Source organism: Mytilus edulis, chromosome 13 (genome assembly GCF_963676685.1).
Source record: "Mytilus edulis chromosome 13, xbMytEdul2.2, whole genome shotgun sequence".
Taxonomy (NCBI): domain Eukaryota; kingdom Metazoa; phylum Mollusca; class Bivalvia; order Mytilida; family Mytilidae; genus Mytilus; species Mytilus edulis.
The window spans coordinates 23,271,912-23,283,154 of record NC_092356.1 but is presented as its reverse complement, the minus strand read 5'-3'; the positions used below and the strand labels follow the sequence as shown (position 1 = coordinate 23,283,154).

At 31.5% G+C, this 11,243-nt stretch overlaps 1 protein-coding gene across 2 annotated transcripts in view; it reads right to left on the bottom strand.

Moving 5' to 3' along the window:
• Positions 1 to 246: 246 nt before the first annotated feature.
• LOC139501167 (histone-lysine N-methyltransferase MECOM-like) overlaps positions 247 to 11,243 on the bottom strand; it is a 67,040-nt gene continuing 56,043 nt past the window's right edge. For both annotated transcript variants that reach the window (XM_071290157.1, XM_071290158.1), the window contains exons 4-7: positions 9,823 to 9,934; positions 4,898 to 5,036; positions 3,372 to 3,468; positions 247 to 2,895 (exon numbers count right to left, since the gene is read on the bottom strand). In XM_071290157.1, coding sequence (XP_071146258.1) covers positions 841 to 2,895; positions 3,372 to 3,468; positions 4,898 to 5,036; positions 9,823 to 9,934 — 2,403 coding nt within the window. In that variant the 3' untranslated portion in view covers positions 247 to 840. The remainder of the gene's footprint in view (positions 2,896 to 3,371; positions 3,469 to 4,897; positions 5,037 to 9,822; positions 9,935 to 11,243) is intronic.

The window sequence follows — 11,243 nt, the reverse complement described above, 5'->3', positions numbered from 1 at the left end:
ACCAAAAGTCAGGAATATTGCATTTGCTATCAAATAGTTCGTTTCTATTTATTATTATGCATTGGCGTTTTTTTTTTGTTGTTGCACATAAGTGTTTCTGTTGTTCCGTTCTTTTACTTTTATAGTTGATGTGTTTCCCTCGGTTTTAGGTTGCACCCTAGATTTTTTTCTCTCAATCGATTAATGACTTTTGAACAGCAGTATATAACTATTGCCTTTATATATATACATATAACTTAAAACAAATTATATTTTAATATTTATTTTATTTCACAATATTTTTCTCAAGACAGATGTATAATAATTTATCACAGCAAACGCTTGTGTGTGGTTTTCAAACATGTGACAATCACATGACGTGATGTTGAAAATGAAATTGGCAGTGATTGTTCAATAAATAAATGCGCATTTAATTTACAAAATGAAGAATGAAAATGATCAATAAAGCCTTATATAGGAATAATTTGATATAAAAAATGAAGCGATTGTCAATAAAAAAAAAGGGGGGAAACAAATAATGGTAAAGGTAGCACTTCAAACAAAAATATACAAAAACATCATAGCACCATTTGGCTTTTGGTTATTGGTATACAGAAAATTATAAAGCATATAAATAAATAAAGCATAAACAAAAATCAGGATAAAATAACCAACAAAATATATGTAAATTGAAAAGAAATTTCAGCTTAGAAGAAAAATATATATGTATTTGTTCCGTGCCCTTATCTTTTAAAATAAAATAAAAAATGGTATCATTGGAAAAATGCATAACTTGATAGCGAACACAATCTACTCCCAATAAAAATAAATGCAAACATATCTAGATTGATGTAACAATAACTAAAATACAAGTGGCCTACAGTCTTGTTCGAGTTCATTTTGATCTTCAGTCTTAATGACAGCACTGAACGGTTCGGTCACAGTTTTATCAACATTATTGTTGTTTACGAGACAGTTTTCTCCCTTTAAGAACAACGATTCTTGCTGTTCATCTTCTTCTTCGTCTAGTAATTCATCATCTGAACAGTCAATATTTTCCTCGACGTCATCTTCGTCAATTTCACCATCAATACTACCGTCAATTTTCTCCTCAGCTCTTTCGTCGAGATGATCAATCGGGTAGTCCGTTTTCATATCGGAATGAAATGCGGAATGTGGATGAGGAATATTTGTCGCCTTTCCGATAAAGTTTCTAATTTCTGAAAAGTATGATTCGTCTTTTTCGTCCAAGTCGGGTTCATTGACCGGTGAGTCAGCAACGATAGGTCCGTCTGTTTCGTGTTTTTTAAGATGACGGTCGAGGTTCGTCTGTTGACCGAAACATCTCTCACATAATGGGCATTTAAATGGTTTCTCTTTATTATGAATGTTTCTCACATGTCTTTGGAGGTTTGATGAAATACTGAAGGACCTTTCACAGTATTTACATTTATACGGCTGTTCACCCGTATGTGTTCTCAAGTGACGGGTAAGATTAGCAGACCGTGGAAAAACCTTCCCGCAAAATTTACATGAATATCTTTCTTTGAGTTTATTAATGGGTGAAGTATAACGAAATTGCTCTCCTAGTTTGTCCATTTTAAGTCCATGAGGCACTGGAAAAGCAGCTGATTCTTGTTTGAACATATTCTGAACAAACGGATTGAAACCTGGGAAGGATGGGTTGGTGATTGGAAATCTCGGCATCGACAATAATTTTGAAGCTGCTTTCATATGATCATTATCCATTCTCAGCGCATGCTCAAACATCATTGGGTTAGGTATTTGAGGGTATGCATAATGCAGTTTGTTTTCTGGTAATCCGATACCGCGCATGTCACCGAATATATGAGTCTTTCGGGAATTCTCGGGTTGTGTTACTTCTTTTGTTGTCGATTTCCTTGTTAAGTCAAGTGGTTGTTCTGATGGAACTTTTGTGCTTTCTCGATCCGAACTTACAGAAGCAGGTGATGACGAAGCTGAACCTGGCTTTGATAAATCAAATGGTGTCTCTTGTTCAACTTTTGCTCTGATGTTCGATTCTCTTTGTGGTGAAATTGGTTTAGGTATAACTATATGAGGTTGGAACAATGTTCGGCTAATGGGTTCGAACTGTGAATTTGGAATGTCCTGCTTTTTGCTAACACTACTTTCGCTTTCTGCATCAGATCCTGATCCAGAATCCCTATCATTGTGAGAACTAAAACTCAAATCGCTATGTTCAGAACCAGATGAATTTCTTCTCATTCTTTTCTCCGGTGGCTGATCATTCTCAGTATGCATATGTGATTCGTATGACGTCACAGATGACTGATCTGGAGAACCTGCTTGTCGCATCTTTGCAAGAGCAGACGGTGTTAGTGATGATGGCAGACCTGGGAATGGCGAGCCTCCTGGAAACATTGGAAACGTTCCTCCTAATGGCGGATAAAATGGGTATGGTGGACGGTACATTGAAAAAAGAGGGTTCAGAACTCCAGCTTGTGATGTGGTTTGGTGGAGATTAATAGTGTTCATTTTCTCTGGTGAAAATCCTAAATGAAGCCCGTTACGTAATGCACCTTCGCAAAATCGCTTGTGCTTGCTCAATGACGTCATAGTTGAAAATGCCTGACCGCAATCTTTGCACTTGATTTGTTGACGACAATCAGCATGCATTCTTTTATGGCGGCATAAATTTGAAAACTGGGTATATGCTTTGAGACAGACTTCGCATTGGAATGGTTTAATACTGCTGTGAATGTGTTGGTGTTGTTTTAGGCCACTAGATGTCGCAAATGTTTTTCCACATTCAGTGCAGGTGTGACTTCTGGCACCGACATGTTGTGACCGGATGTGACGTTGAAGATTGCTTGGGTCTGTGAAGATTTTATTACAATTTTCACACGAGTATCTCTTCATAGCATCATGAGCTGCCTGTAAAAAAAAATATACTCAATCAAAATTATATTTTAAAACAAGGGGATATATACTCAACAAACAACCTAACCATCATGCATGCATATTCGACAAGCTATAGTCTCTAAGAAGTACACAGATTTACAACAAATATTTAAGTTTTTCCTAACCTGATTAGAGATTCACCTTAAGGATTCTAAAACCATTTCTGTGACAAACACATTTAAGCTGTATGTCTGTGACAAATACATACCGTATACGTTTTAAAAGAGTATTTATCTTTTTTTTTCAATTTATATCAATGTGACAGCAACAAAAGTAAGGTTATTATTTTTTTTCAAAAACTTGTCTATTTTGGATAAACATGTGTTTTGAGTAGCTGTCACTATTTAAAACTAGAAAATTATTTATCATTTAAGGACGTCTAAAAGGCTGAAAACTTGGGAATTTTAAATGTTCCTTTTTTGTGGGTCACGTGTTTTAGGTTTGCTTACCTGATGCTTTAACAGATTGGACTTCCATTGGAATGATTGTGGACATTCATCACATCTATAGTCCCCTTCTCCACTTTCCATATATTCTGCACTATTACTGAAAAAAGAAAGGGAACATTATTTATGATTGCAAAAGGACGGGGAGTTAATAATCTTGTATATACCGGTCGTTTACTATAAATGGGATTCCCCATTAATTTAATAAAATCATAAAATGTTATTGCCATAAACGTGTGTGGTGTAATTGTTTTTTCAAGTACTTTCTTGGAAGTTTCTCATCAGATACAGTTATGAGTCAGTCTATTTCAACTTCATAACTTCATTTTAACTTCGTATATCAATACAAATAGATATGGTGGAATGTAATATAAAAAGTTCGAATACATTAATGATTGACATTTAAACTCATAATAGAAATTTAATTCTGTATGAGACCGTAATACTGAATATAATAATTGAACTTTATTGTAAAGAAGACTAGGTTTAATTCAGTGGCATTATCGTCTATCAAAAACAAGCTCCCATTTGACCCAGATTGTTCAAAGTTTTACAATGACTTGTAAGATATTGTCAAGTCTTTTATGCGTTTAACAAAAGGTAATTTTTCATAAGTCGTCATTTTTTATTAGAAATGAGAAATTAAGTTTGATTATGAAAATTCATTTAGTACATTTTGATTCGGAAATATTTTTCCTTTCACAGTTGTATAGAACAATTTAGTGTCAAACTTAATTTATTGCTCAAATAATTTTGCTAGCTCTACTGAAGTAGGAGCCACAGACGTAATGGCTAATTACTGTCAGAAGTAAGTTTTCAATCAGATAACATAACAAGTCATGACACTATTAACAAAGTGATCTTCACGAGACCCCGAATGTCAACAATACATGATATATTCATTGTTAAACTTTTGATAGCCTTTTTGAAAGATAAACTTTTGAGATCGTATTTCCATGCAAATTTTAAGAAACATTATTGTGTGGTTTTTATGTTCTTGAGTAACTTAGACGCAGTGTACATGTTATTCTCTGTCTTGACAAACAATTTGTGACCTCTAAAGTAGATCAAATATAGAGGAGGATTTAGAGGGGGCCACTGGGCCCGGGTCTACCCTTTTCTGGGGAAAATATGGTTGATTATATAGAGAATCACTGAAGCAATACCGGAGCGGGCCCCCTCTTAGGCAGTCAGTGGGTCCCCACTTATGAAAATTTCTAGATCCGCCACTGAAAAACATTTTTTTATTCATTCTTGTTATTGGGGGACATTCGATGCAATACTTCTTGCAGCAGCATATTTAGGATGAAAACAAAATAAGCATTTTAAGAGATCTGACAATAATGACACAGGAAATTGTAACTGCACGTCGAACATGGGTATGATGTATAGAAGCAGAACCTTTATCATTCAAAAGGACCCACAACATACCTTCGAAGAGTAGAAATATAGCAGTAACAAAAAAAAGACATTGTCGCCATTTTCCCATACCCAATTGGCAGTAATATTTTTTTCTTTTTAATACATACCTTTTGCCCTCTTCATCGGAAGATCCCTGGCCATTGGTTGGTATCATGTTTCTGGTACAAGAGAACGCTTGGTGTCTTTTCAATTCCTCTCGTGATGTAAGGATCGCACTACAATCTCCACAAGGATATTTTGCTATCTCTGAAAATAAAAAATAAAAATAATTTAAGAACTAAGTTATAATGATAACGAAATGGTCTGATATTCGTTTTATGTCTGATAACCTACAGTTTGATGATAAAAATAATTACAATTTATGATAATATTTTAAAATAATTCGTTTATTTTAGCTACTATTTGCTGACCACTCAAATACCTGTTCATTTTTCTTTGTTTTGTTTTTTTTAAACTTGAATTTATGGTGCTTTCTCCATGATTCTTATTAATCAAATCTATGAAATTACGTTTTGCCCTATGCAGGAATAAATCTTGTGCCTTTATAAACAATATGGTTGATAAATTCCCATAATGCTTAAATTTCCTCTTTTCAAAACTTTCGGTTTTATTTTCAAAGCATGATTCGAAAGCATCGTTTGGTAATAAATATGTCACTTTTAATAAAACTCATTAAATCAACACGAAAATTCACAAAAGATTTGCACTGATACCCATAAACTTTATTTGAAAGGAATACAAATTTATCTCATTTTATAGCCTTTGTCCAACTTTCAATTATTCCTTATTCAGGTATTGGATGCGGTAAATTTTCTCTTATAACAAAACATTTTCTCCTCTTTGAAAACGTAATAAGGAACAATAATAAAATTGTATTATACAATAGGATGGTGTCATTGCACCTTGAACACGCATCGATTCTGAACAATGGCGGAGCACCGCGGATGATAATTAGCGCTTGTGAAGACACTGACGACCCTCCCCTTTTGACATGTGCATACCTCAAAATCGTCCGTTCTTGGCAGATGTTGCATTAATCTTATCTAACAGGTTTATTGACAAACTTCGGTCTTACATCATAGGTGCAACGCTACCATCTGCCTCGGATAAGTCATTGTTATTCCGAATTTGTTTTGTACATTTTAATTTTTGGAAATGAAAAAAGTCATCTTCGCGTTCCATCTGCCCCCTAAAAATGATTAACAACTATCTCGTGTAATGAGGGATTAAATTTCAGAGGGTATAAATCTTATTATTGAGCACTTATTGAAGAGAAGATGTCACAGATTCAAAATTAAATGATTTTTTTAAACAAGCATCAATTCAAGATGTTAATTTATTAAAAAGAGATTTTAAAAGTGAACTTTTGAATTTAGTTCTTTTGAGGTTGTTAAAAATTAATCCTCAACTTTGAACGAATTTTTGTATTTATGAAAGAAAATTGAGCACGCGCCCTATGCACTTTTATAAATCGATCTATAAAAAACTTGGGATCTGCGAGTTTGCATTTAACCTTATATCAATAATAACATGGGATGCGGTTACAATTTAAAATCTAGAATAAATTGACTAGTTAAATGTGATACAACGTGTAAATAATAGGGAATACAAAAAAATATGAAATCTACACTTTCAAATAAATTCAATTCGAATGTTTTAAATCAAAGAAGATTTCTTTTTCTGTCAATCTCCCTATTTAATAATATTGTATGATGTTGAGGGTCTATGAAATTAAATATTTACCACAAAAGGAATTGAAACTAACAAGTGCAACTCATGGGTGAAAATATCTCGATCAAAGGAGGAAAATGAAATTATCTGATGTCTTTTATTATATATCATTCAAATTTAATGAAAGTGGTCGTTAAAAGTGTGATTTTGAGATATTTACACGTACTTATACATCCGTTTAAATTTAATGAAATTGATGAGCTCGCCTGTCTCCTCAAATATCAATTAAATTCTTTTAAATTTTAATTTATTTGGGGTTCAAAGCATTATTTGGTTTGTCATTCTGTGGTGAGTACCTTAGAAGGAATTTAATTAACCGAACTGTATACATCTTAGACTAGATATATCTTTTTATCCATAGATTCTCTTCACATATATGACACGGTGGGTGAAACAAATTATCAATATTTTGCCTCGTCACTATTTTGCCTCGTCACTTATGATTACTTAGACCCTTTTACTACTAAACCATATAAATGAATGCAATTTCATTACAATTAGGTCTTTTTACTACTAAACCGTATAAATGAATGCAATTTCATTACAATCCGACCTTTTTACTACTAAACCGTATAAATGAATGCAATTTCATAATCATATGCCTTTTTGGTGAGATAAATCACGGTGGGTTCGAAAAGTACTTGTAATGTAAAGGTCAACTTGGGTGGTTTTCTGAATGTTTTCATTTTCCAATAATTGATTATAATCGAATACTCGTCGTAGTAATAAAATATCTATTAATAATAATGCAATAGTTTACCTGAAATGTTTGCACCTTGCACTTAAGAAATGAAGTCGACAGTATAATGAACTATAGTTAATTACAAGTATTTTAAAAGGAAATTATATTTTTTTAAATTAATTTATGTTATATATTTTCAGAGCGTCTTATTCAGCAGTACATATCCCTCCCTACACGTGTCCCTCCAATCGCTTAAGGTACATAAAACCGAAATTCTGCTCGAAGTCAATTCCAAACAAAGTTTTAAGTTAATAACATTTACAAAGAAAAATAGAAGATGACAAAACAAAACTACCTTTTCTAATAAATACTAACACAAATTGTAGAATTTATCAGTAAAGTGCCACTTATGTTAGCATTGCATCTCGAAAACTTTTAATTGGGCCACAACCCTTTAAACACAAAATTTCTGAAACCGGCTCTTTTTTCTTAGAACGGCTAGACACTTTTGTACATTTTTTTATAATTTAATGTGCTTATTTTTTTGTTTAGTTCTACCAGAGGCATATAATATATATTGTATTATATGTCTCTGGTTCTACAAACTGTTTTTCCTTAATTGCTATGAATACATAGAAGCTTGAAGTATTGCAAGGAAGATTTCAAAAATATACATCTCTATATGAATAAACATTATGTACAACACCTTAATCTGTTAATTGGACTTTATGGAATAAAAATACGATTAATTTCAATTAGCTTATTTAGTGCTATCTTAAAAGAGACAGTTTAAGATAACATGTCATATTTCTCCCCAAATCTTCTTAAAATTGACACTAACCACGTGACACTAACGATACTCACTTTTTTTTTTACAATGAAGACGTCTTAAAAAGTCTCTTATTCTAATTAATAAACAATGACCGTCCAAGATGTGCTATAAATACGTCCTAAAAGTCTCTTATTATAATAATATACAATGACGGTCAACTCTGTCCTGTTTACGTGAGAAAATAAATAGTAGAATGAAGACATTCGCTTCTTACAAGTTTACTATAGTTGTAGTAATTTTTCGGATGATTGATTTTGAGGTTTCTGTGGTATTATGTACCTATATATTTACCTAATTTTCATTCACAATAAAGAAATATGAGACTCATCTTACTACCCCAAACATTGTTGGAAAATAATACTGCCAAATCATGGTAAAAACCACTAGCTGGGGTTACCGAGTACGAATTACAGGTGGGCGTGGCTCAACAATTACCTGTTGATTGCCTTTCAAGTTTATGATATTTTTATCATCCCATATTGGAAATAATAATATTAAAACGGTACCAATTGGAAAATCATTCTCACAATATTGTCTTAGATTTTTCGAGGTTAACGTATATTATATAAACTATGGCAACCAATTAGCTAGTATCAATAGGATTTTTATGAATTTAATAAAATAAAAAAAACATTAGATGGTGAGAATGATTTAAATAAAAAGGAGACTGCCAACAGAAATTGAGAAAATATGAACATGTTAACTATGGTAGTAACTCTAAATTTTATGAATGTATAGAACAATTATTTTTGAAGGTCCAAATGATAAATCTTGTATTTTTTTATTTAAATTTCTTGTAATATATTATTCTTTACATGTATTTTTAACAATATCTTGAATGTAGAGTCTTGAATGCGTGATGGTTACGAATTGATATTAATAAAAAATAATAATATGTACATCTATAACAACTTCAAAAGATATTAATGTTTCAAAATTAAGAAATGTTTCTTTGCACATCGTGTTATTTATCTTTTATTTGAATTTCTCAAATTACTTTATTAGATTTCTTCAAAGCTTTTATCTATTTAGATAATTGTGTATTGCAAAGAATCTTCTGTTGAACTTTTCCCGTTATAATTGACAGATCAAAAGATGACACGAAGACGGCGACAAATAAATAAATAAGATTTTTCTCAGCATTCACAGGGATTCCTTCGGAATATAGATTAACATAATCGGACAATTAAACATCACAGTTAACACATCAAACAGATATGTTATGGAACATCTGAAGACGCCTGCAACAAATGCATTTTCGTCAATTGCATTTTTAGCATTAGTGATTAAATGTATTACAATGTTTGACGTAGGTTTACTAAAAAACTTTCACTTTCAATAAAGAATAATAAATCAAACATTAATAATTTTAAAAATCAAACAACCGGAAATAAAGGTAATAAATATGAATTGTTTTAAATGTCTTTATTGATTGTGAGGAATTAAATTGGAATTTAGATCATTTCGTCTTCTTCCCGATTAAATGTAAACATTTAATATTATCTTACAAGACAAATAAAGTTTTTATTTTCAAATTGGAATTTTTTTAACTACGGCCGCTACCTTGTGTTCTTTTCTAATTATTGACATTAGTTGATAGCCATCATGATCAATTACAGTTGCAATACACACACATACTAATTCTTGCATTATATATTATGGGAAAATTAACATTTTACAATAAAAAGTATACGCATATATTCATGCAAATAAACATATAAAACAAGTTGTCATAAAGACAATTGTATTACAAATTTAAAAAAAAAAACATTTAAGTTTCAACTCACCGTTATCAAAAGCTGAAAATCCCTCTGTCTGTTTTTCCGAATACACTGGGTCAGTTGAATATAACAACATCTCTTGACCGGCTTCAATGTCCTTTATAACTTTATAAAATACCTAAATAGATGTGTCAATAATAAAACCTTTTTGACAACAAACTACTTTCATAATGTGTAACCGATAATAAAATCCAAATTTCAATGATAAAGAAAAGTATTGGTTTTGATTGGTTGAACGCTTGTCATTTCAGAATTGATTAGCCAATCAGATCGTCGCTCATAGTGGTAGGTGATACCGGTTGATTGGTGATTATCTTTACCCTATCTTCTGTAAGGTATCACATTACGGCTTAACGGGATGATTGACAGGTGGTTACACAGTGGTTTTGTAGTAAATAATAAAGATAACGGATTTCTCTGGTAATACAGTCGGATAAAAAATGTATGATATTGACCAAAATTTTAATCACATGAGTATTTTAAGTGTTTAAGAATAATGAAATTGTTTTAAATCATTAAAATTTCAAACAGATTATTTTGTGCTTCTCGCCTACATTAGAGCTATTTATTTCTCTGCATAATAAACTCATATATTTATAAAAATATAAATTATTGCGGCATTTCTGTTATTTGGCGATGAAAATTCCAGATCATATTCACAATATAACAAAAACAGTAAATTTATGCAAAATTATACATTCTTTTCCTTGTCATCTTTTTGTTTCATAGGGATTTGTGTAGTAAGATGCTACTATACAAACCTTGACAGATAGGCACACATTTTAATTTTAATTTTCATTACATTTATTCATTTGTTCAAATTGATTTGATTTTGTTTTTTATTTTGTTTAGCTGAATATTGTCGAATAATTTACATGGACATTTGTGAATGTACATAATAATTATTGAAATGTGAATAAAAAAAATGCAGTAGGTAACGAAATATTTCATAAATGGATTTCACAATTTTACTTTAAAACATATCTTTCTACTTTAGTGTAATTTTAATAACATCTTGTAACCCTTTTTGAAGCCGACGGAATGTTTATTTATGAGTTCATCGTTTTGATGAGAAAGAAAATTTAACATAATTTTAACAAAATCATAAAAATGTGACACAACTTTATAAAAATATCTCTTTCTCACGAAATTTCGTATCATCAAACGAAATTAAACACACGTGTTTCTCTTAATGTTCCTCGAAAAGTTTCCATTAATTATTTAGTACTGCTTGCAGTGCGAACAAGTGGCATATCATCAACTCAAGGGCTAAATATTTGCTATGTTCAACTTTTAATAAGTCGTTATAAGATTATTAGAAACACATATCGCAATCTACAAGTGGCTATAAATTTCAAGCATCTTTCAGTTAGACTTTTCCTGTCTCGAATAAACACGATGACATTCTGATACTAATTAGAATTCTG